The following is a 27378-nucleotide window of genomic DNA, read 5'->3' as shown; positions in this document are numbered from 1 at the left end:
TACAGTATTTATAGTGATTACATGATTAACCTAGCTCGTACATATTGACTAATATACCCTAACTATACATATGCTCTACATAATTTATACTAAGGATGTTAATTGCATAACATGATTTATTTGAAGGATATTATCATGGAAAATATATACTTTTTTTTTTTTTGACAACAAGACATTCACAGACTCAACTTGACTCTGTAAACCAAACTGGCAACTCTGCATCCATGTGAACGACGAAAGACGGTTGTTTTCTAGCACTGCGTGCTAAGCTATCCGCCCTTTTATTCTCCGTCCGAGGTACATGAACAATCTCTGAGTTGTAAAAACTCCTTTGTAGGACTGTTATATCTTTCAGATAACTTTCAAATGCTGGTCATTCTTCTGGTTCCGAAACCATCTTCACCAATTGAGAACAATCCGTTGCAAACGTAACCTGAAACTGTCTTAAGTTCCTCTTACTTTCCATTGCCCAAATCAGCGCTTCTATCTCTGAATGTAGAGGTGAAAGACATGCCCTTACATTCCGTGCCCCTGATAAACCATCGAAACCCGGTAGGGTACTATACCACCCTTGTCTTGAAAATATATCCTTATCTTTCCATGACCCGTCTATAAAGGACCAGCGTCCTGACGTTACCAATGGGGTTCTGGTGTGTGCCTGAATTTCCGGCGTTTGGTTCTTTTTCACCTGTGCCACATCCCAAAGTGTAGACTCCAATTCTGCCAATCTTAGTGTTTTCCTTGGGTCAACATCCAGATTACTGAACACTTTATTATTTCTACCTTTCCAGATATACCATAAGATCCAAGCAAATTGATGATCATCCATTTTTGGAGTAACTCGCCAGAAAATATGATCCATATTACCAAAAACAAATTCAGTAGGAAATACATTGGGGTTCGATGGGATTTTAGATAAAGCCCATACCTGACGTGCTGGTGGGCATTCAAAAAATACATGGTTTATTGTTTCTTCCGGCTCCCCGCATCGAGCACAGCATATAACCCCCTGTATGCCTCTCGCCTTTAGATTTTTCAAAACTGCTATACACCCAGAGAGGATTTGCCATAGAAAATGTTGTATCTTTGGCGGACACCGTACTTCCCAACAGAAGGCTTTAAGGTCATTTACTGTGGGCCCATAAACTTCTGGTGGTTTCTCTCTGTCAGGATAAACCCGCTCCACTTGATATCCTGATTTTACCGAATATTTTCCATTATTAGTAAAATGCCATCCATTTCTATCTTCTATCAGATTTCTGCTTAATGGAATACTCTCAATGATATTTGCATCATGAGGATCTACCACAGCCCTAATTGCCTGAAGGTTCCAAGTTCGGGATTCCGAATTAATGAGAGAATCCACTGTGAGGTCCGGGTAACTATTTTGAAATTTTTTGTTTGCTGGTCTCGGGCGAGTGGCTGGGATCCAAGGATCATTCCATACCGAAATAGATGAACCTGTTCCCACCCTTTTAATTAGTCCTTTACAAACCAAAGATCTAGCAGATATAATACTCCGCCAGCTATATGACGGGGAGTAAGAACGGATCGGTTCAAGAGGTGAAGCATTCCTATAATACCGTCCTTTAAAAACTCTAGAAAAGAGGGTGTGTGGCTTGTTTATTAGCCTCCACATTGTATGGAAAATATATACTACGTGTAGTTCTTGTAACATTGTATTAGTCTAGATGTTTCACCATATGGTGGTATATACTTCGGGTAGCTGGCAATCATTTTTCTTCACCATAATATGTAATAGTTTCGACAACTTTCTATGCATATTATCTTTAAGAAAAATTATTTTTCTTTCTCAATTTGGTCTCAACATAGAAAAAATCAGAACTCAATTTTTAAATTGTTTTATCTACAGCTTAGGTAACTCCCTATTTGTATGAAGTTATTAGACTATGTTAGTTAACTAATGATATCTAGAATACTTAACTAATACTAAGCATAATATTTGTAACAATAATGATATATTTTCACCATTTAAAACACATGGTATCAGAAAAATATTAACACTAGATTGTACGATCGAAAAAAATAATAATTTGCAATAGATGCTGAGAATGGTATGGAATATTTACACTTGTAGAATTTACTCGTCAACTTAGGAGAGCCACAACAGGCTATATTCAAGGAAACATATTGATGGAGATCTCATTCCCGTTGTTTCTCCAAGAATCTAATGCATGAAATTGTGATTTAAGCAGGTAGAGATCTTGAATTGTCTAGGATAAAACTTAACACTTTGGTGTCTGGAGGAACCAGATGAACACTGAAAGGACTTTTGTACATAGGCTTAGACGTTTTTGTTCATGTCAATTTTTTTTTGCATTTTTGGGATTTAAGATGAAGCCATCTAAACAGATCAGAATTTACATATGTTCGAGTCAGCTTTGGTTAATAATACTTAGGGTACATATATTTTATTATATGTTATACTATTTTGGATCTAAAGTTATTTGGATTTGGTTAATAATAGTTTGACTATATATTTTATAATAATCAAAATAATCACAAAACTGAATATGAAAATATTTATTTAGGTTTTGAATACTCATACACTTTTCAAATTCATTTTTTAGATTATTCAGATTTTTAGGATATTCATTTGGATTCGGATAATACATGATATCTAAAGCACCGCACTACAAAATTCATTCGAGTGTTTTTGCAAATTAGATTGTACAAATTTGAAATTTCCGATTCCAAGACTATTTAGCGGGAGCAGCACATGTGTTTTCGAGAAAGTATGTAAAAACTAATCTAAACAATGTTTTTTTTAGTTCTACAACCCTGATTTTTATCTTTCATTAGAACACAATTCATGTTTCTCGGTCTGAACAGATCGATGTATTTTCATACGGAATCTCACATTTTGCTATAGGAAATTTTAACAGGAAGGGAACCTTATTCAGATATGCAACGTGGGGGAATCATTGGTGAGACAGTCAATGTTTTTTTTTCATTTATCTCAAAACAATAGCCACTATTTGTGCATCTATTTCCTCTTTAAAAGGTGGGGACTGTGAAGAACACACTCACCCTCCCATACCAAAATTATGTTCTCCTAAAATGATGGAACAGTGCCGAGATGTAGAACCGGCTTCTCTCCTCAATTCACTTAAATAAAAACGGCCCCCATCTCAATATAATTTGTACTACAAGTAAGAAAAGAAAAACAAACCCTGATTCTTACAAACATCAGAAGAATCAAGAAACATGTTTATCAATTTCACCATTATTTATCTCATTTTTCTACTTATGTGAAAAATACATATAAATATACAAAATGTCAAATACTATTATTCCAACACGAGATGAGAAACATACTTATATTAAAAGAAGAATAAAATCAGTGTGCTCTACACATTCTTGTATAAGAGTTGGTAATTTGGTATTTTCTGGCAATGAACAATCACCTCCACTTTCATCGTTCCTTTGTACATGGTCGGATCTGTACAAAACTTAATGGAAGATTGATTTTGGACTCCAAAATTATGGAAAATATATGTTAATTTTTTAAAAAATTGTTTATATCTCCTAAAATCTCATAGGATATATTGAAATGTTTTACCTCAACAACATTAATAAAGTCTTGTTTTTGGTGAAACTTACCAATCCATAGTATGAACCGCAATACTGTAAAACATTACAAAATCAGAATTAACTTGAAAAATTAAAGTTTTGTAAATTTTCATGTGAAACAAGAACCTAGCCAGAATCCAATTTCATGTGATATGCATTAAAGAATAAGATCGTGGAAGACAATAGAGCGATATCGAAGTACTTGACATAAACTTCAACTTGATCCGAATCGGCATCAACAAAGCTATCGTAGCAAATTCGAGACATCTCTCACCGATTTGCCAAGCTGAAATTTTTTGAAATTAGGGATTTTGGGTGAATAGAGACGTGAAAACAAAAAGAAAAAAAAAATTGATTCAGAGAGAGAGAAATCAAAGTGAAGGTATAAAATGTCATCAAGGTGAGGAAAATCTTTGTCGGAGCTACGGCCAAATCGCAACATAAGCACTATATTGATCGTGTCTCTGATCATCCGGTCGATTTCCTTCTTCGTTAGCGTTGGAAACCATCTCTCCACATATCTTATTCCAAATTTTTTCTCTTCGCATAGATAGAGAGGGGGCAGGGCTATGCATAAACTACGAAGCAGATGGAACCAAACCGGATTTTTGTTCTGGTTTTCCCTAAACCAAACGAAATATTTGAAATTACAATATATATATATATATATAAATAGCCGAACTATACTTGTTTACTAGTTGGTTTCTTGTGCCATGCATAGAAATAAAATTTTCAAAATATATATATATATATATATAAATAGAAATAGAAATATAAATTTCATTTTATTGGTTTAAAAATACAAATAAAATCATAAATAATTATTTATTATTTAAATTTATTTCTGTTTAGTCAAGTTAATTAAAATTAAGTTTCGGGTAGATTTTTAAAATTTTATTACATAATAAAATTTATTTATTTTATTTATCTCATTAAATCAATAATCATCACACAAAAGTTATTGTATAAATTTACATCCAAATAAATTCAATAAATTAAAATCTCGATTAATCATCTATATACCTTTGGATCCAAGTATAACTTAAATACTCAACTGTTCATAAAACAAATATCAAAAATTGTCACAGTTTATTGGTTAAAATACTTTTTTTAACTAATTTGATGAAAATATGAAAAATTATACGAAATTCTTACTTCTTTTATCACAAGTTCATTTTAATGAAAAAACTTATGTTTACAGTTTGAATTATTTATAGAATTTTAATAAAAATTATAAATATAATTTATGTGTTATATAGACAGTTTCTGTAACTTTTTATTTTATTAATCTTATCAAAAATCAAAGTCTTTTCCATTAAATTTGTACATGTTATAGTGAAGCCATATCATTTTTTTGACTAACCCATATTATCATTTTTAACCAAACATTAAAAAAAAAATCACTTCCTAAGTAATGTATAAGGTATTTTTCTAAGCCGAACAGATTAACCTTAAAATTTTTGATCAAAACCGAATCAGTCAAAACACCACATACAGTATATTTTTTTGAAATGTCAGGTGCTGTGTTTAAATCTATTATGAACGTTATGGAATTTTTGGATTAGAAATCTTATATCTCACTAATTATCAAGCTCTTGCATTTGTTACACAAACCAAAAGAGGTAAGATACGGACTGCGTTTTAAAAGACGTCTTATTTGGTGAAGGATTAAAATGTGTTCTTGGCCAAATCATGAGTAGAGTAATACTCTGTCTTTGGGAAGACAACAATCATTTCAGGTTTTTTTTCCAATAGTTTAACTACTATTCCCTGGAGAATTTCACAGCCTCAATCACAGCAGAGAAGTCCAGATCTCCAAGTCCCATGCTTCTCGCCTTCTTAAAAGCCTGTTCGAAATAAAACAGAAAGATGCATGTTTTAAGAAAAAAAGATTTATGATGCCAACACTCAATAATATTCTTGGTGTTTACGAGTAACTGACCTCATTTGCAGCTGCAGCTACAGGCATGGAGACAGCGTTTTCATCGCCAAGAGCAAGAGCTAGCCTCATGTCCTTCTGCTGATGTTTCAACGGGAACGCAGGTGGGTAACTACTCTTATTCATCGAAGGTCCTTTCCCTTTGAACATCGGGTTTGTCATTGCACCAAGATCCTGCCCCAAAAACATTACAACCAATTAACAGCCATATCTCTCACTAGTCAAGTTCTAAACATATCTCACCAGAATATCAAGAAGAGTGTCAGAGCTAAGTCCACTCTTGTCAGCTAATACAAGCCCCTCAGAAAACGCGTTCATCATGCTGTGTAAAATAACATGTCATGAAGCCAAGTTCTTCCATTCGTATTACTTTAAATAGTCAAGAAAGAGAGACAGAGATGTTCACCTTCCCATGACCATGTTGACTACAAGTTTCATCTTAGCTCCGTTCCCGACTTGTCCCAAGTAAAAAGACTTCTTCCCCAATACGTCAAAAGCTGGGACCGTTTCATCGAAAAGGGACTAGCAAAGCAGCAGCATATTGATTGAAATACGTACCAACCTCTTACTAAAAAGTCAAAACTAGAAAGGTTCTGTTTTTGAGATGTAATGTTACCTTGTCACCAGCAGCAAGTATGATGAGCTGGCCATCTTCTGCCGGCTTCTTGCTACCTGAAACAGGACCTTCTACAAACCGACCGCCTTTCCCAGTGATTGCCTGCCATTTATACAAACTTATCGATGGTTCTTTTGTCTAATCATTGATTCATCATAATCCGAAAAGATTTTAAAACCTGGTTGATCTTTAAGGAAGTCTCTGCATCAACTGTTGACATATCGATATACCCTTTTCCTTCACAGATTTGCTCTAAAACACCATCTTTATCGAAAACAACCTTGTAGTAATAAACCAGACACCACAACAATAATTGTAAATTTTATCATCAAAGCTTAAAAGAAGCAGATTCGAAATATATACCGAGAGAGCAGCACAAGGGTCAGATAGCATAGCGATAGTGTATTTGCATTTCTTGATTACTTGAGCTGGAGTCTCACCCATTGAAGCTCCATGCTCCACAAGTTCATCACACTGTTCCGTGAATCAATCAAAATAATCCTCAAAACTTTAAATCAGATCTGAAAGAAAAAATGTTTTTTTTTTCTTACCTTGGAGAGTGTCCTGTTCCAGACGGTAACTTTGAATCCATGTTTCAACAGATTCATTGCCATGGCCTTTCCCATGATACCCAAGCCCAGAAAACCAATCTCCATTTTTCTCTCTACTTTTTCTCTCTCTCTCTCCTCTGTGTGTTTGAGCGACGATGAATGATGATGATAAAAAATAAGATGAATGAAGCAGGCGCAATATGTGTACGTCGTCGTCTGGCATCTTGCGGTTTTTATTGTATTAAATTTATTTAATTTAAATAATTATTTTATACAAAATAATTAAATATTTCAGTAGTGGTTAAAAAAAACAAAAAAATTCGTTACTTTTATCATCTTTTTTTTTTTTTTAGTTCTCTACTTCTCTCTCACCTTCGAGATAGAATCCGATCGTAATCTGCTTTAAAATTGGAAACACAATCAAAGTTTATGGCATATAAATTGATCTCCTACAACATTCTTGTAACAGATGTATTTTTATGGGATCTGAAAGAATATATGACCATAAAAACATTTTTGTATACTACTCCTTCTGTTCCTCAATATTATATATTCTAGAAAAAAAATTTGTTTTAAAAAGATCTATTTTTTACATTTTCAAGACATGTTTTATTAACTAATTGCAAAGTTCAAAAAACTTAATTGCATTTACTGAGTTTTTATTGGCTTAAAATTATAGAACAAAAATAAAAACAAAAAATTATGCAAATTTAATATGTTTTATTAAAATGTGTGAAAAAAGTAAAATATGTAACATTAAAAAACAGAAGGAGTATTTGAAATTTTTTTAAGAAATTGCAACTTCAGTTTTGCACAGATTACAATATAAACTTGTTAAAGTGTCAACACATAACTTTTTTAAGAGAGAATTTACGAGATATCTAAGTTTGGTAGTTTAATTAAAAGCAGGTCAATGATTTTGACATAATTAAGGAAGTAATAAATATGTCTCCTTTCATCCGGTTATAATCTTTTGTCATACAAGTAGCAGGTGAAGGGAAGAAGGTAAGTTCACATCGACCATGTAAAATATATATATTTATCGGTTACAAATAATAAAGAGTGATGTTGACACCAACATATGTGGTCTATAATTTATGTGATTTTCGCATAACTTGCGAAAGAAAAGGAACCACATCACTTTAATTGTTTTATCATATAAATAAACATAGATAAAAGAAGATGAATGCATGAAGAAGTTAATGTTTACCGGATTGCGTGTATACTACTCTATCTCGGTTACACATGTACTATTGTATCTCACTTAAACCTCTACTGGAAATTATACAAGACACACCACTGATTAAATTGTGGACCACATATGGATAGAATAGAGGTTTATAGCTTACTGCTTAGGGTTTAGATTTACTAAGTAGAAGTTTGTGTATAGTAAACTATATTATATACATTCTATTTGGGTTTATGCTTCCTTGATTAGGGTTTAGTAAAAAATTGTAACTTCAATTTGGCACAGATTACAATATAAACTTGTTAAAGTGTCAACACATAACATTTTTTTTAATTTCTGCTCCCGTTGAAGATTTGTGAAAACCTTACTAGTGCCATTGCACAATTTTGATGGAGCTCGAACCCACCAAAAAGAGGTATACACTTGGCAAAATGGGAAAAGGTTTGTTTACCTAAAGAAGAGGGCGGGATTGGATTCCGTTTAATTCATGAGTTTAATCTAGCACTATTGGCAAAGCAATTATGGAGATTGGTTCGGTACCCTGATTCGATGGTTGCCCGAGTGCTGAAAGGCAGATATTATAGGATGACCTCGCCGTTAAGGGCAATCTCGGCAAGTAGCCCATCATATGTGTGGACAAGCATTTACGCCGCAAGGAAACTTTTGAGTCTGGGGATTAGACAGAAGATTCATTCTGGTTATGAAGTCAATGTGTGGGAGGATCCGTGGATTCCAACTACGCCTGCTAGACCAGCTACACCTGTAGCGCTAGTGATGCACCCGAATATGAGACTTAGTGACCTCATTAACCAGGAAATGAAGGAATGGGATGTAAGGTTACTAGAGGATTATGTTCATCCTGAAGACATACCACTCATTCGCAGTATGGACACAAGTTCTAGTCATCGCCGTGATACATTCTGCTGGAGTTACACGAGAAATGGACAATATACGGTTAAATATGGATACTGGGTTGCTCAAAATCTATTGAAGTCAGAAGAGGAAAAGAAAGTGCTGGAACCAAGTATCACCAAGCTTCAAGCCTTTGCTTGGAAGCTGAAAGCGCCAAGGAAGATGTGTCATCTTATTTGGCAATTGATAACGGGTCAGGTGGCAGTGACGAGGAACCTAGTAAGGCGGAATATGATGTGTGATAATTATTGCCCGAGGTGTGGAGAAACAAAAGAATCTGTAACTCATGCAATATTTGAATGTCCACCAGCTCTCCAAGTATGGTCCTTATCAGCAACTCCTACAAGTCCAGGGATATTTCCACTGCCGAGCGTCTACACAAACATGGACTATCTATTCTGGAGGAAGAATGTTATCATAGAGCCAGACCAAGATAGGGATCCTTATCCTTGGATAATATGGTATATTTGAAAGGCTCGTAATGATAAACTTTTCAGGGGTATAGATAGAGATCCTTTGGAGCTAGTTCGACATGCAGAAAGTGAGTGTCAAGCATGGTTTAATGCAAATGAGATGATTGCACCAGTAGGATAGGCCAACAATAATGAGGTGAACCAAGCCTTAATGTTTGGGTAGTATTTGCCTGCTAGATGGATCGTGGATGTGGATGAGTCTGGATTGACAGCGCGGAAAACGTGCAACTTATGGGAATACGGAATTTCACTCGTTGTGAATCAGCACTGCACTCGGAGGTAGAAGCACTGCGATGGGCGATGGAGAATATGCTTCAACACTCGCCGTGCCAGAGCTTTGGAACAGACTGCAAAGAGCTGATCACAATGATAAAGGAACCTCAAGAGTGGCCAAGCTTCGCGACAGAATTGGAGAAGATAGAGACGCTGCAGATTTGTTTCCCGGACTTCAAGATCATCCATGTGCCACGAGCGCAAAACCAGTCCTTTGATTTTTTAGCTAAGACTGCAAGAACTTTTCGTAAGGAGTTACTTTTTATTGGTTGTTATATTCCGGTCTGGTTATGCAGACCATCTCAAGTTTGAGAAATAGAATGGACGTTTGACGTCAAAAAAAAACATTTTTTTAATTATTTACGTAGGAACTTTAAAATAATTTGGACAAATCTTAAAATAACAATTTATTCTCTTAAAAAATTAAATAACTTAACAAATGGTCTGCGTCTATAGTTTAGTTTACGGATCTCTTTTCCTAAACTAAATCTGTAAAACTAAAAATACATCTTCAAAAATCTTGCTACTACGTGTAGCCACACGATACATCCTCTAACATCTTCTAAAATCATCAACCGAAGCCAATATGACATAATTGTTTTAGCTCCCATAATTTAACTTAAAATCTTGCTACCAGACGTACAATGGCATATTTGCTCCTTGTGAACACGCTAACAATTCTAATGAGTTGAACTCATACAGTACGCATTAGAAAGAGAAGTGAGTCATGTATTATTACTTTATTAGGTTAGTATATTAAAATTAAAATTGTTTTATGTGTTATTATATATACGTACAACATTAAAATTGTGTTTATGTGTTGTTATATATAGGATCTAACCGGCTTAATAGTATTGAAGCGACCAAATTAGTTTTAGTTTTGGAATAGACTATGAAATATATGAAATTGGCTTTACGATGTTAGTGAGACTATTAAATTGTGTTCAGAGTGAATCTCTCCTCAATATTGGATTAATGCATATCATTATTATGGTCTTTATTTTCTGTGTATATTAAGAAATCAAATATGGGTCGTTTATTATAATGGGAAACTTTGTGTGCACGACCGTTCAAGATATATAACACAGATTATGGATATGCAAAATGAAGTTTGGTCAAACTAATCAATCAAAACTAAAGATCTTGCTCAAATAAGGCTAAATATTAGTGCGTATGTTGATTATGTTAGTATCTTAGATTTAGTTTTTAAGAGTTGTAAAGCTTATATAAGATGAATTTTGTAATCCAAGCTGAATGTGGGTTTCCCCTCCTTTGTTCTTTACTATTTTCTGTTAATGAATCTCTCTATACTCTCTCTAATCTCTATGTTTGCATCCTCAAGTCTCTCTAATCTCTCAATCTCTCTCAATCTCTCACAACACATACTCTCATCTGCTTACACTCATTCTTTCATCTATCTCACCATTACAAGACTCAAGTCGAACTCATCTTTGATTTTTCATCACTCTCACACCAACATCTTGATAATCTCACATATCTCATAAAAAATAACAACACGAGGGATAAGATGCAACATAAATGGAGCAGAAGAGGAGACTATCAATTATCTCATTTTTAATGCCCACCCGCACAACAAACATGGACACTTTCTAGTATTCCAACAAACCGAGAAGATTCCAAATGCTTTCAATATTTCTTAATATGGACTATTTTCTGACAAAACTCAACAAATATGACAAATTATAAATTTCCATGGATACCATGGTACATTTGTAAAGAAAGAAACGATATTTTGTGAAACAATATAGATTGAGATCCCCTAGACATTTTGAACCAAGTGTATCCTTTGGATGGAGTTGCAGTATTTGGCATTCAATTGTCGTGATCAAAATGTAGACCAAGTGGATATAGAGAAAGAACAAGTAGCTCCACACATAGGAAGTTGATACCGACTCGGTATAGCTACTAGTTTGACTGGTTGGATCGGTTCAACCGGTCAAACCGGGTTTTCTGTTTTTAAAAATTAAATATATATAATTATATATTTACACTATATGGACCTAAGACAAAGTAGTTATACATATAATATGTTATATGTTCTCCTTTATTAAGTAGAAAATAAACAATAAACATAAATCTAGCTATATATATACTATAAACAAGTGAATATTATGTAAACTGAAATTGATAAAAACCAAATGATTGACTGTTCATATTACCGTATTTATTTATTCTTACAACTAAAATTATATTTTTTTTATAAATATGGAAAAAAAAAGAATAGTATATGATAGCTAAAAATATTTTTTTTACATTGTTTCTTATGAAACAAAAATAGATAAAAAAACAAATTAAATAATGATAGTCAAACATTGATTAAGAAATACTAAATTTGAATAACAACTGAAAACACATTAATTATATGTTGATTTTTAGAACCATGTTTGAAGTTGACCTGGATCACCGGTTTTTACCAATTTTTAGCCGGTTTTAACGGTTTTGTTCAAATCCGGATTTTAAACCGAACCCGACTCTGGTTCTTCAACGAGTCATGGTCGGACCGGTTTTCAAAACCATGCTTAAACCTCATTTGTAACCTCAACCAAACAGTATAAATTTATCACTAGTTATAGGTTTGCACTCATCTTCATAATTGCTTTCAAATTTATTTGGTTCATTCATCACTATAGGTTCATATGCTCACCTCCATTATCTTTCTCAATGTTGCATAAAACATTTTCTTCTCACCATTTCACTGTGTTAATTTGGAAGAGATGTTTTCGAGTTTAAAAAACAGAGAGATGAAATCAGTTAAGGTTTTAAGCGTTTAAATTAAAATATTTTATTGATTATTTTAGTTTCTAAACGAAATTAAATGAGAATAACAAAACAACAAATAAATAGATGACAACTTATGTTGACTATATAATCTAATATAGAATGGTTTGGTCAATAAAAGAGTGATATTTTGAGATTAATGAAGAGCATGTATATTTTTGAGATTAATGAAGAGTATGACAACTTTTATTGATTTTTAAATGTCCATTTTCTTTTTAGTTTTCAATTAATTAAACTTTAAAAAATAATGTTGGGAAAAATTGTAGAAAAATAAAAAAAAAGGGGGTGCGAGTGCGATGTTTGTTTGTTTGGCGTGATAAAAATAACCGTAAATAAGAGTGAAATCATCGATTGTCCTTCCATTGTTACGCCGAACCCAATTTCCTCCTAAATCTCAGCATCTTCCAATCTTCTCATATAGATAGAGAGAGAGGGAGAGGATCGAGAGAGAGAGAGAGGTTACCATCAGAATCGAATCCTCTGCAGACGGAAAAACCTTCGATTTGTAAATTCCTCACCCGATTTTTATTTGATTTTTAATCCACGTTATGTCGTATTGATCGGGATCTAGTTCTTGGTAGATCCATTGATTTTATTTTTGTTGAAATATGTATGGATTGTGAGTATATTTGGTCGCGTCGTTGAAAGTTTGTGAAATTGACTAAAGATTCCAAAGGTTTTAAACTTGGGATTTGAGTGCTTTCTTGTGTTAACTCTTTGTTGAAAGTTTGTGAATTTGTCAGAGAGATTTGGATATTATAATCATGTTTAGGAATAAGGAATCTTATTTCTAATGATTTAAACTTGTGATTTGAGTGCCTTCTCTTGGTTTCTTCTAATTCAAGCCAAACTCTCTTAGTAAATCCCTAATGTCTCAAGGAGCAAACAAGTTGTAGGATTCTATTGTTTATTATCTTCCAATGATGATGCTACTAACTTGACAGTGGTTTCTATGAATATGTATATGTGTGGACCTACCTAGTTGTGTGTTAATGAACAATCATGCTATAAGTTTCTCTTTTTTTGTTTGAGGATGCAGGTTTTAGGACACTTTGGTTTCCCAACTGCTTATTGTGCTTTACTTAATTTATATATATGCTGTATTTGTGGTTTTGTTCAGAAAAAGTGATCTTCAAGTTAAAAGTTCAGCCCCTCAAATAGTAACAAAGTAGATTTTCAACAGCCTCCTAATAAAGATTGATTGATCTCTTTCGGTAAGTTTATTTTCAGCTAATTATCTCTCTCTTTGTCCAAGCTCATTTATTATAAGTTCAACACCATGTATATGTTTCTTATGTTTTTCACTTGGTTCTTGAATCTTGATTTGTTTTTTTTGATTCATGTAAATCAATGTCTTTTTTCTCTTGTAAATTTTGCCTTTTAATTGACAAAGTCAATAAGTTTTTCTAACTGTATGCGTGAGTAGCTTTACACAGTGTTTAGAACAAGATGGCTGGGGTAAAGCGAAAATTAAGTCCCGAGTCAGATCCTAATGCTCTTCACAAAGTACTGGATGAGGTTTCATGTCCTGTCTGCATGGATCACCCTCACAATGCTGTTCTCCTGCTCTGCACCTCTCACGACAAAGGTTGCAGGTCTTACATCTGTGACACCAGTTACCGTCACTCCAATTGCCTCGACAGGTTCAAGAAACTGCACTCCGAACCCCCAACTGATCCCAATCCCGAGCCAAACTCTGCTTCAAGGGCAAACATTAACGAACCTCAAACCACTTTCCACCGCGTGCCTGGAAACCAAGTCGCTGTTAGGGATTCTGAGTCCCTGAGGAGGAGTGGAGTGGGAGAGGAAACCACGAATTTGAAATGTCCTCTTTGCCGTGGTACTGTTTTAGGATTTAAGGTGGTAGAAGAAGTGAGAAGCTATCTCGACATGAAGAACAGAAGCTGTTCACGAGAGTCTTGCTCATTCACGGGTAACTACCAGGATCTGCGCCGACATGCAAGAAGGATCCACCCAACGTCTCGTCCTTCAGACACTGATCCGACGAGAGAGAGAGCTTGGAGACGCCTCGAGAACCAGAGGGAGTATGGAGATATAGTCAGTGCAATACGTTCTGCCATGCCCGGTGCTGTGGTTGTAGGAGACTACGTTATAGAAAACGGAGATAGGTTCCCAGGTGAGAGGGAAGCCGGAAATGGAGGCGGCGGCAACAGCAGCAGCGACATTTGGACTACTTTCGTATTGTTTCAGATGATTGGGTCGCTTGAAAACAACGGAGGGTCTAGTGGTAGTGGCAGTGGCGGAGGTGCATCAAGATCTCACAGGTCGAGGGCGTGGAGGAACACTCATCGCCGTTCTTCTTCAGATAGGCGATATCTTTGGGGGGAGAATCTATTGGGTCTACAAGATGAAGACAATGATGATGATGATGGTGAAGGGTTGCGTTTGCAAAACGAAACAGGTGATGGTTCCAATCATGTTCCAAGAAGAAGACGAAGGTTTGGTCGTCCAAGATCAAGCGGAAACCATCCGCGATAAAGCCATTGTCTTGGTAAAATTTGATATGAATCATTAGGGTATTAGAAAAAGCCTTTGCAATAACTGAAACTGGTTTTGTGTCTAGGTGCTATCTCTCGGGTCAGAACCAGACCGATGCAAAGGGAAAGGTTTTGCTGAAATCCCCCGAGAGCCGTAGGATTTGTTTGGTGTTTTTATGTAAATGTCATTTTCTGAGCTTCGTCAAGTCGCTCATTGTATGCTGAAGTATGGTTTTATGCAATGTCTTTTTTTATTTATTGTTAAACATTGAAAACATGTTTGCTTTTGTGTTTTATTGTTATTGACATGGAAGCTTCTTATCTAGTAGTATATGATAAAATGTAGGTGTTTTTTTCTGTTGACTAGGTGATTTCCTCTTAAGTTCTTGCAATCATGGCCAGCTCCACATTTATATAGGTTTGTAGGATTAAAAACTCTACCTTTATTTTTATATTTAGTTAATGTAAAGTTTTTTAGTATATATATTCATTTTTAAATAAAAATTATGAATGATATATTTAATCTGTAGAAACATAAATAATAACACATTAAAAAATTGTTTTTGGTTGATGTTGACATGAAGTTTCTCATCTATATGGTAAAATGTAATACTATATTGTAAATTACGAAATTACGGCATACTATATAGCAAAATTGCATTGACAAAATATAATTAAAAAAAATTGTTTTGAGTGATTTTAGAAACTATCTCAATGAGTTTTATAGTAATACTTATTAGTGAAATTATTTAAAATAAATTTGGAGCTTTTTTCTCTTAGAATTTGACGTAAAGAACACATTTCGGACACGTTAGGGCAGACTCAGTTCAGTTATCATAACTGAAATTTGGGACCAAACTGGGGTGCTGTACTTGAAGTTGAAGAGTTGATGTACCTCACAGGTTGAGATATGGGCACGTCACACGTAAATATCACATGCGGGTATGAACCGTAACACGTTCGATCTCGCAGATTTTGTGCCGGGAATGGAATTTAAATCGATACGTACCACCCCACACAACAATTTTTATTTTATTTTTGTAAAAAAAAAGACCAAAGCCACGCATAATTTTACAAAAATATTGAAACCTCCAAGCCACCCAAAAAAATAAAAAAATAAATAAAGCAGCTCAACTGAAAATACATTAATTATTAGTAGGTTACAGTTTCAACCGTGTACAATAATTATTTACTTAGTTTTAGCACAAACAAAGTCTTTCAAATCACAGCCCCCATTACACACATATATTGTATTCTCTCCGTAATATAATCTATCTTTACCACATCAACTATGCCTACTTCAGCTTCTTCGTAGACCTGAACGTCTTTCCCTCCACCTAATGCCTCTTCTTTTTTTTTTTTGAAACACTCCTAATGCCTCTTCTTCAAGTACTGAGTTGCTATGTTGATAACTTAGAACGCCTCCTAGATGTTTCCGTAATAGATTGATTATTTTCTCAAGAGATCCTTGAGAACACCCGCCCAACATTCCTCCTTTTGTGGTCGTACTTCAAAAATGACACGCAATTAACAAGGAACCATGGGTATGAAACCTCTATAAGAACCTCCCTCCCATTGGAGAAACCAAAACAACGGCATGAGGAAGTCTTTTAGGGAGATCAACTTTGACATACATCTTTACCTCTTGAAATTTATATTTTCTCTTTGTTTCTAGAGACATTGAGATAGTTTTGCCAATGGCCATTGCAATTCTAATCAAGCTTCTGTTGTTGGAAAGTAGATAAGGAACATTTTGCATCTCCACTGGAACGACAACATTAGTAAGTGGGGCTTCATCAGGTGAGAAATCAGAAGACCATGGAACCCACAAACATAGGTGAGCCTGCAATATTCCAGCTATGTCGAGAAAAGAATCTCTCTTGTTCGAGCATCCGTAACTCGGAGAAGGAAACATCCATGACCAATGTTGTGGACAAAAGACTTCGGACCTGATTTTTAGCCCACACTGCGTTGACCATTCCAATTATCTGACCCATACTAGAACTCGAACTTTGCCGCATCAATATTTTCATCAGGTATGAGATCAAATGGCACACCAAAAACATGTTCAGAAGGATTTCTAGTCTCCTATATCTGAGCGGAGCTCTTAAACAAAGAAACATAGTTTTTTTTTTTTGAAAAGGACAAAGAAACATGTTTAAATCTTGATTTCAATCTGCGATAATCTTTAAATCTTCAACCAAAAGAAGAGTAGGAGGCTGGAATTTAGAGGCTGAGCGGAGCTCTTAAGCAGAGAAACAGAATAACTGTATAATATTGGGTGGGTCTCTCTTAAAATTATTCTAATTGAATATGGTATTTCAAAGTGTCTGTTTTAGATAATACTCATCATATTTCTGTTTCGTGGATTATTTTGTTGTAATTTATTTTTTTATGTTTTTTACTTTCTGAGTTACTTTATTTCTACATATTTGTCACTTTAATGGATTAATTAGTAATAACCACCGACTCACTTCAAAATTATTATAAATGAATAAATGAATAAATGCTTAATATTAAGTTTAAACATATACTTTTTATTCCTAAATTTTATAAAATTCTTATATTTCAATATATATATATATATATATATATAAATGGATATACGCTTCCAATACATATTCACTTCCTAACTTTTTAAAAATAAATCTCATTTCTACCCTTTCATATGCTAAGCATCCTCTTCCATTTTCATGTAACATGGGTAATAACTTCGTACTCAAAATGTTCCATGCGACTCTTGCATGTTCTCCTATACCTTTCACAATTTAATATGCTTATATATCTATACTATACTAAAAGGGGGATATAAGCCATAGAGAGGGTGTCCACATAGGATAAAAAAATCAACCAATCAGAAAGCCCGAAATTGCCATGTCATCTCATTTATTTTTCGTAAAAAATGCAAAAGTGAGGATCGAACCCGGGTTAGTATGATATATATATAGGACAGTTACCACTAAGCCATTGAAACTTTCTTGGACACATATACAAGAACCACTAAGTATGTAATCACAAACTCTTATGTACATTTAGAATAATATGAATTCAACTTTCAAGACTCCGTTACTTTGTTTTGTAAAAAAAAAATAAGTAAGTGACTAAGCTAATATATTCTTTGAAAGTGTGAGAACGTTGACAAATATAAAAAAGCATACATTTTTGTTTTCGTGACAAAGTTAAGAATTTTGTAAAAGTAAGTTTAACATATAAATTTTCGTGACAAATATAAAAAAGCATAAATTTTTGTACAATTTTGACAAAACAACTCAAAACCTACTTCTCTAATGTCTTAATAAAATATTATTTAAGGGTGCAATAATTAAATATATTAATTCAATAAATTTTGTAATTTATAGACAAAACAATAACACAACAAATTTTGAAACATTTGTTTAACCTATCGATTTTTTTTCATGAGAATCCAACTAAACAAGATAAAAAAACAATTAGATTTACAAATATTTAATTACCATTTTATTCAATTTTGATTAATTTCAAATTGTCATAATGTATCTTTTTGAAGTTACAAATATGAAAAAGCATAGATTTTTGTACAATTTTGACAAATCAACTCAAAACATATTTCCTTAATGTCTTAATAAAATATTATTTAAGGATGCAATAATTAAATATATTAATTCAATAAATTTTATAATTTATAGACAAAACAATACCACAACAAATTTTGAAACATTTGTTTAACCAATCGATTTTTTTTCATGAGAATCCAACTAAACAATTAGATTTACAAATATTTAATTACCATTTTATTCAATTTTGATTCATTTCAAATTGTAATAATGTATCTTTTTGAAGTTACCAAAAAATAATATTCTTTCTTTATTACACTAGCATTATATATAGATTCTATATACACAAAATAAATATAATATAACAACATAAGCTTGCTTTCCCTGATTCATATGAAAACTTTTTAATTTATCCACCAAAGCAAATTAATTAAATCAATTAAATTGTTAGAATACAGCAAATTAATTTATAATTTTACTTTAAATTAAATTATTTAAAAAGTGTATTTTCGTTAAAACAAAATAATAAATAAGTAAAACTGATTTGATGGTAATTTTTATGACATATATATATATATATATATATATATATATATATATATATATCAATTTAGTGAAAGAAATAGAAGCTTAATATAGAAAAAAATCTTAAATACAAAAAACTCTAAAAATTAACAAAAAAAAACTAATAAATTAAACTATGATATCAGCAAAAAAATTTCCAGCAAAAAATTTGATTATTAATTAAAATTAACAAAAAAAACTAATAAATTAAACTATGATATCACTTGAAAGCTTCTTAGACCATATTAATAAAATATTTAAGCGATAATTAGACAAATTTGATTTTTTTTTCCAGCAAAAATTTTATTATTAATTAGTATATATTAGTTATTTCAAGATTTTTAAGAAATGGTGGACAAAAAAATAGGATGGACATTAATGATATATGAACTATGAATAGTACTTTGTGAAGCTGGCTTAGATAACATATCTGCACATCTATTTTCAGTCCTTTTTGATGCCTAAATTCAATTTCTTCAGAGTAGTTATTCCACAAATAGATCGTATGAGATATTGTTTTGATATGTAGATTTGTTTTTTCAATGTTAATAAGATTGATAATTGTAAAAATGTATCTTTCGAATATGATATGTCTATAACCGAGTCCCCAACATGAGACAAGTTTGTTTAAAAAGTAAATAATTTTATTTTTCTTATATTATATAATCAATATATATTATTTACTGATAATAAAAATATAGTTATTCATCTATCACAAATATCTATGCAAATATGTGAATCAAGTACAACAATCAAACAACATAATGACTTCCACAAAGAAAATTTAAAAAATATATTTATGTTATGTAGTCATATTTTATATTCTTTAAATAATGTAATACAATATTCTACATTATTTTTTTAGAATTGAGAAATACATATATCAGTTAGACAAGTTAAGAGATAATTAGACAAATTTGATTTTTATTTTGTGAGCCAAAAGTTTATTATTAATTAACATTACTTATTTCAAGATGTTTAAGAAATGATGGACAAAAAAATAGGATTGACATAAATGATATATGAACTATAAATAGTTTTTTGTAAAGCTGACTTAGATAACACATATGCACATCCATTTCCAGTCCTTTTTGATGCACAAATTCAATTTTTTCAGAGCAGTTATTCCATAAAGAGATCGTATGAGATATTGTTTTGATATTCAGATTTGTTTCTTGATTGTTAAGAAGATTGATAAGTGTAAAAATGTTTCCTTCGAATATGATATGTCTATAACCGAGTCCTCAACATGAGACAAGTTTGTTAAAAAGTAAATAATTTCATTTTTCTTATATTATATAATAAATATATATATTATTTACTGATAATAAAAAATATAGTTATTCATCTATCACAAATACCTATGTAAATATGTGAATCAAGTACAACAATCAAACAACATAATGATTTCCACAAAGAAAATATAAAAAAAAATATTTATGTTATGTAGTCTTATTTATATTCTTTAAATAATATAATACAATATTATACATTACTTTTTAGAATTAAAAAATACATATAATATCTTATCCGCGCGTAGCGCGGTTAAAAAATCTAGTTTTAATAATTCTTGATTAAGCAGAATGCAGACAGCGTTCCGGTCATTTTGCGGCCAAGTTCTTAACTTGTTAATGTTGTTAATTCTTATTTCTTGGTTTAGGTTATTTTGTGATGAACATGCTTTTATGATTGTATCCCGTCAGCTCTCAGCTATTACCGAGGTGGCGTTACTAATTTTATGTAAGGATTTTAATTTTTTTTCGTTACTAATAGCCACAAAATTGGCTACTGCAACTCTGAATCCAATATTTTAGATACAAAACACTTGTAGCCAAATTCGTAGCTGAATTTGCTATAACTTTGCTAAAGAAAAGTCGTAGCTAAGCTTTGTAGCTATTTAGTGCTAATCTATTGCTGAAAGCATTGTCATTTGTCAATGTGGAACAGAGTAGCTACGTTATAGCTAATAGCTACGGTCTGTGCTCTCGGTCATCCATTGTGCGCAAGCTACGACATAGCAAGGGGTCGGAGGTAGTGTTGGTGCTGATGCCACGATTTTCGTCCGTAGCCATCTGTCGCATGCTACATTTAGCGATAGATCCTCTTTAGCTATGAAAAATTCTATGGCTATTTGATCGATTTCTTGTAGTGACTAATTAAAGTATGTGTTTAGAAATTAAAATTTACAAGTAAGGTTTATTCATGATCATCAAACAACCTTGAATCATAATATACATTCTTCACTATTGAATATGTAACGCCAGTAACAAGTAGAAAGGTAAACTTACATACACATGTACTCATGCTTTGAACGGTCTAGAATATTCGAACTTCCAGAAAATTTAGTTGAGATACCCCATGAAATTTAATGACATGACTTGCAAGTGTGTGGCAACAAATAATGGCAACAAAGCTTTAAAACTAAGTGACATCCTTTACGACATATAGTAGCGAACATCCACAGCCACAAGAACCATGCATGTACATGTATAAAAACCCCACTTTGATACAATCCCACGTTGTGTTTGCTTTTACACCCCAAATTAGATTGAGTCAAACAAATTAGTCAAAACACTTATCTTTTTTTTTTGTTTTCCAAGTCATCTAGGTCTTGTCTTCATCTTCTGTTCCAAGGTCTCTAATCATATGTGAGGGAGAATATGTTTAACACATTTGGGGGACAGATCTGTATTTGACCCACCAGCATTATTCAAACGCGAATAATCACAAAAGCTCTATACTATATTATACAAACAGCATCTTCAGCCAGAACATGGAGGTTAGTCATAGTCACATGCGTTATGTATCGGCCACATGTGTCCATAACACAAATCACTGTATTTATAAGCGTCTAAACTTTTGAGTTTTTGACCAGGTCTTTCAATGGCTCTTCAAGTTAGGAAGGGAAATAGGCAAATCAGAGTCATTTTCATCCAATGGTACTGCTCATGAAGCCGCTACAACTCTAACAAGTAAGTGACAAAACATTTCTTGATCCTTCGAAGTTAGATCACATTGTATAGAGCACTAGATTGTTAATTAATTAGAAGATGTTGAAGGTTACCAGGTTGGCTTGGATATGTTTCTTTATTGTGCTTTGCAAGTTAACATGTAAGGTTGCGCAGATCGGAGAACAAGAAAGTCATCAACAAGAGGGCCTAAACATAAAAACCAGAGGAATTACAGAAGAATATGGTTATGGTGTCAAAAAGATGTAGCTGGCGCTTGTTTCTATAGCACACTGAATTTAAGAAGACTTGGCAGCTTGAAGAGAGAACATTTGCTTCGTGCCATGGCAAAAATGAAGGCACAAGTAGGAGAAGAAAAGGAAGTGCCACTGACAAGGTTTGATCCGAAAAAGGCTATCAAAGCATTGGAACCGGAGAAACATGAAGAAAACAAAAAAGAGAAGGTGAACAGCGAGAAGACCAAAGCTAAAACTAAGGCCACGCTTTCAAGGATGAAGGAGCTTATTAAATGGGCTGCAGCAGCCAAATCCGACAAGGCTGCCAAATTCTTTACCCCTAAGGTATGAATATCAATCTCACAAGAACTCAAATTGATTAGTAACTTCTGTTCTTGATGAAGCATAGTTTTGCAGATAATGGAGTTAAGAAACGGAAGAAAGTTGAAGACAATGAGAGAGGCGAATGAAGAATCAAAAAGAATGAGTAGTGCAAGTATAAGTTTGAGATGGGAGAGTTGTGAGAGTTGCACAACATCCTCTTCCTCTGATCACATCTCCATTGTTTCTGCACCAGCAAACTTCGATTCCTTGGGTCCTAAGCCACCTTATCAATGTCGATCCAGGAAAGGCAACTGGATCACCACTGATTCTGAATGTAAGACCATCATTAACATAAAAATTAAATATTTTGGAATTTTCTTATTTCTTATATACCTAAACTTTCTTTTAAAAGTTTTATATATATATATAGTTTTAAAATACGAAAACTAACTCCAAAATCTGGCCGCTAATATTGAATACTTTTAAATAAAAGTTGATATATAAAATATATGCTTTTTGTTACTGTGTTTATTGTTCTAATGTCTCTTTATTATTTTTGATTCTGCAGTTGTGGTGTTAGAATTATGACGAGAAGATAGATGTGGATGGCGACAATGGCGAGTACAACCAATTAATTCCGTCGTCTCCGGACCATTTGCGATTAATTTATAATTATTATTTTTCTGAAATTTCAGTTTTATTTTATATAATTCATAATAGATGATCGGTGTATGTGATGCTTCGACATGAGAAAGTAATTAATTGTTTTTAAATTCTAGTATCAGTATTGGCAACTATTATCAGTTTTGATACAATATGCATGATGTGGATAATATAATCTCTTATATATTAAAAGATAAACATTGTAATAAATGCATTCATATTATAGTAGATATGTGGCAGTCTCACAATGATTTGATAATAAGTATGTTAACACATTCACACTATATTCATAAATGTGTTTACACTATGTACTTTGCGTTTTTTTTAAATATAAAACTCACATGCATGATTCCAATAAAACTCTAGATTTTTCTGTTTGAATAAAAATAGATAACGAATCAAAAGCCAAACTATATATATTATTTTTATTGTTAATGGATACAATTGAGCAAAATATTTATATATTTTGATTCGATTCGTTATCCGTTTTGATCTGAACCAAAAAATTTGGATATCTGTAACTCTACGAAACAAATCAAATACTAAGGGGGTGGTATTGGATCTAGGAATTTAATAGAATTTGATTGAATTCATAAATATATTTTTTACAGTAGTTTAAACGATTTGATGAGACTTTAATGCATTTATAATTTTCTTTTGTTTACTTTTTCTTATGGATTTTAATGGAATGTACATAAATTTGATAGAATATCAATTTCTCTAAAATCTATGAAACTTTTGAATCTTTTTTGTATATTGAAAAGAAAAAGAACATTATTTTATAGAGATATGGGATTTTTTGATATAGGGTTGCTTAGAATATATAGAAGAGGGTCTAACAAAAACTCATTCAAAAAATGATAGGTACCATTTTATTAAGATTTTATGATATATTATTTTTTAAAATATATTATCAACGACAATTTGAAATTTTGTAATTAGTATTTTTGATAAGGTACTATTTTGTAGGGATTTCAAATACAGGTATATTATTTGTAGACGTTGCATAATTAAAATTCACAATACGATGGGAAACATTTGTGTTACTACAACGACCGTAAAGACGCACGAGATACAACTCTGTGAAGGAGGTCCAAACTGATCGTCGCCATTCTTTTCCACACTCTTGAAACAAATGAAAAGCATAGAAATAGAGATGATGTAGTTGTTGCGTTTTCTTACGATAGTGTGATAAGATACAAATATGGTGGGATAATGATCAACAAAAACTCCTGGAACAAGTGGAGGTCCAGACTGATCGTCAACTACTTCATGTCCAACAATATGTTGTGTTTTCTTACGATGATTACAAATCTCATCATAAGAGTAGGGAATTGGTTCTTCACATTTTTACTATATATTTTCCATTAAATTCTTTTGAAATGCTATTACTACAAAATCTATCAAATATTGAATAACACTAGAATTTAAAGTAATTAGAAATTTGATTACAAATCTTTAAACCAATAACACAAGAATTTGAAAGAATTGATGAAATCCATAATTGAATAACAGTAGAATTTAATGGAAACTATAATTCCTCTAAATTCCATCAAACTTCTAAATCCAATACCCCCACCTAAAATACAATATCCAAAAAAGAAGCAAATCACAAATACCAATATTTTTTAGGAACAGATTATCTAATTCAATCTGTTATATGCATATATACATATATGTAAAAAAATACATTTATACGTTATATATATTATACTTTATATCAGTTTTACAATATTTTTATGGATTAAATTTATTATATTAGGTACAAGAATTTAAAAAGTTAAATATTGTTTTATTTTTAAATAAAATGTTATTATTAAAATTTTCAATTATTTTTAAAATTTTATTTTATTTACGGATCAAATCAGATATTCTTTAAAATTCTAAAACATTTCGGATATCCGAGTCACCGAATATCTAGGTGGTTAAAGATTCGACACGAATACTTCCAAATACCCTGATATTCGATATGTACCCACTTCTATTTACGGGTAAAATTTTTTTTTCTTTATATGAGAAAATGACTAATGTCAAAGCCTTTTTATTTTAAAGTAATTTTAGTTTTATCTTTCATGTATTATTTTGAACAAAAATGTCATTTAATATTAGTTAACAATATCTTTATATATTTGTCAACTATTTTTATATACTTTTTATATACACATACATGTGCGCCTTGATGTGAGCACCTTGTAACTAAGTATTCACCACAATTGAAGTATCTAATTTTTTTTAAAGTTGAAATATTTTTTCTTAATGCTTCTTTTACTACCGACCAAATTGTAGTGAAATGATTTGTCTTAATAATTTTCTTTTATATTTCTTAAACTATCATCTGCTTAGAAACTATAATATGAAACTATTGGTTCGGCATGACGACTATTTAAAATTCAGAACATGAAAATAAACAAATAATATTAATTTTTTGTTTTTACCGGAAAACAAAAACCAAAAAATCAAACATTTTAACCGAATAAACTAAAATGAATATTAATTTAAAATAATAGTTATATTTTAGAAGATTAAAAAAAAAAAATTAAAACCGACCTAATATCCAGATTAGACAGATTTAATGTCTTTTTATTAAAAATAACGAAACTAATAATCACATTCCGCGCAAGTCACGAGTTACCTAGTATGACTAAGATAAGACTTGCGCTTTGCGCATGATAAGTTTATATGAAACTTATTTAAGAAATATCGTATAGAAAAAATTTATATTATTGATCGAATTAATATATTTGGCTCTTAAAAAAGTTTTTTTTTTAATTACATAATTTGTTTACTATTGAACTGATCCCATTTTTAAAAATATTTTAGGTCAAAAAATTTATTTATCGCAAAAAACCTTACGTTTAGGCCGAAGCATCTCCTGCCTACTATTTGGTTACAATGAAACTATGCCAGGTCGGTTTTATATTATGATTTAGCAATTTAAATGTTAATTATGGTTATGAGAAGTTTACGTTAAGGTGTCAATCCTATCTATCTTCGATATTTTTCTTCTTTTTGTGCCATTTTGGTTATTGCTCGATATAAATATTGATTTTTGAGTTTAGTCTAATTTTTTTCTTTTATTTTGGCCTGAAATTTAGAAAATGTTTAAGATTTAAAATTATTAAAGGGATACATACTTAGGTTAAGATATGCGTCTTGTGCAGAATAAATACTTATTTTATATTTTTCTGCATATTATGAAATATTAAAATAATAATTTTGTATTAAATAACTAAGAAATCAGTTACTATTATGTAATAAATTGGCTTGCACATATAAATCAAATGATTGTTCATGTTTATTCACAATCATTTTAGAATAAATAAATCAAAACAATCAATCTTATCTATCGTATATGATATATTTAAACGATATGAAGTATATATATATATTAACATAAATACCTATTAAAATAAATTATTTATTTATATGATTTTATTATCATTGTATATTTTATAGAAAAAAATTTAAACATTGATCACAAAAGTTTATGTGAGACTTTTAACAGTTTAGTAATTTTTACTCGTTTTAAAAATTCAAAATACAAAATATGCAAATAAATCTAATTTTTAATATATGATTAATGTAATTTTGTAATTTATTTTAATGGTAAATAATTAAACAAAAATGATAGAAAGCATACATATTATTAGCAAATCTTTATTATTTAAAATCATTAATTACTATATATATCATAATCACATTAGGTAATTCCGTAGGTTTTATTTAAGAAAATAATATATAGTAAATATACACATTGTTTTAGTTAATATCATGTGATATCATATAATTGGTATTAAATGTTTCTATTGAGATATAAAAATCGAATTTGACCAACATGTTTTTCAATTTCAATGTGAGGTTGACACGTATGAATAATTAACTACCTAATTGATTGACACATAAGCTAAGAGTTTTTTTTTTAATTATTACAAAATTGAGATTACTTATTTTCAAATGTTTCTCAATTAATATATATGGGTTTAAAAGTGTTAATTGTAACAAAGTTAAGTCTATAACTAAGCCTCTACGAGATAAATATAAACCCCCTACGAATTGAAGAACAAGAGATAACTTAGATCCATCTACGGCACAAACATATGCTCTTCGCAATTTTATAAAAAATAAGGAGTTCATTTTTCTAAAATTTTCAGTTTCATTATAATAGTTTATACATTAAATATTGTATTACAAAATAATTAATACAAAAGTATTAAATTGTTACTTTTGCCCATCAGTACATTGCAGTCAAACAAAAAAATATTGGGA

General features: G+C 31.6%; 3 protein-coding genes and 1 long non-coding RNA gene across 6 annotated transcripts; 2 read left to right on the top strand and 2 right to left on the bottom strand.

Annotated features, from left to right (window-relative positions):
• Nucleotides 1–5217: 5217 nt before the first annotated feature.
• On the bottom strand, nucleotides 5218–6940 carry LOC103828609 (glyoxylate/succinic semialdehyde reductase 1). Its single transcript, XM_009104227.3, has 8 exons — nucleotides 6701–6940; nucleotides 6513–6623; nucleotides 6328–6429; nucleotides 6150–6251; nucleotides 5940–6055; nucleotides 5777–5855; nucleotides 5537–5707; nucleotides 5218–5441 (listed from the first exon to the last, which is right to left on the bottom strand). Exons 1-8 carry the CDS (start codon nucleotides 6803–6805, stop codon nucleotides 5358–5360), a joined length of 870 nt encoding a protein of 289 aa, XP_009102475.1. The 5' UTR covers nucleotides 6806–6940; the 3' UTR covers nucleotides 5218–5357.
• Nucleotides 6941–12635: 5695 nt separating this feature from the next.
• On the top strand, nucleotides 12636–15205 carry LOC103828608. Of its 3 annotated transcripts, none has more exons than XM_009104226.3 (4): nucleotides 12636–12851; nucleotides 13467–13560; nucleotides 13783–14858; nucleotides 14931–15205. In XM_009104226.3, exon 3 carries the CDS (start codon nucleotides 13796–13798, stop codon nucleotides 14843–14845), a length of 1050 nt encoding a protein of 349 aa, XP_009102474.1. In that variant the 5' UTR covers nucleotides 12636–12851; nucleotides 13467–13560; nucleotides 13783–13795; the 3' UTR covers nucleotides 14846–14858; nucleotides 14931–15205. The 3 variants fall into 3 exon arrangements, with proteins under 3 accessions (XP_009102474.1, XP_009102472.1, XP_018508792.1); XM_009104224.3 differs by having other exon boundaries at nucleotides 13773–14858; XM_018653276.2 differs by having other exon boundaries at nucleotides 12726–14858.
• Nucleotides 15206–20528: 5323 nt separating this feature from the next.
• LOC103828607 lies at nucleotides 20529–23342 on the top strand. The gene is made up of 5 exons (XM_009104222.3): nucleotides 20529–21720; nucleotides 21817–21913; nucleotides 22067–22470; nucleotides 22543–22783; nucleotides 23018–23342. Exons 1-5 carry the CDS (start codon nucleotides 21715–21717, stop codon nucleotides 23035–23037), a joined length of 768 nt encoding a protein of 255 aa, XP_009102470.1. The 5' UTR covers nucleotides 20529–21714; the 3' UTR covers nucleotides 23038–23342.
• A 97-nt stretch (nucleotides 23343–23439) lies between these two features.
• Nucleotides 23440–24784, bottom strand: LOC117126767. The gene is made up of 2 exons (XR_004449578.1): nucleotides 24692–24784; nucleotides 23440–23654 (listed from the first exon to the last, which is right to left on the bottom strand). It is a non-coding gene; the product is annotated as an uncharacterized LOC117126767 (long non-coding RNA).
• Between the last annotated feature and the right edge of the window lie 2594 nt (nucleotides 24785–27378).

Source organism: Brassica rapa, chromosome A07 (assembly GCF_000309985.2).
Source record: "Brassica rapa cultivar Chiifu-401-42 chromosome A07, CAAS_Brap_v3.01, whole genome shotgun sequence".
Classification (NCBI taxonomy): domain Eukaryota; kingdom Viridiplantae; phylum Streptophyta; class Magnoliopsida; order Brassicales; family Brassicaceae; genus Brassica; species Brassica rapa.
Note: the sequence above shows the minus strand (reverse complement) of the source record. Positions and strands in the feature narration are given on the sequence as shown.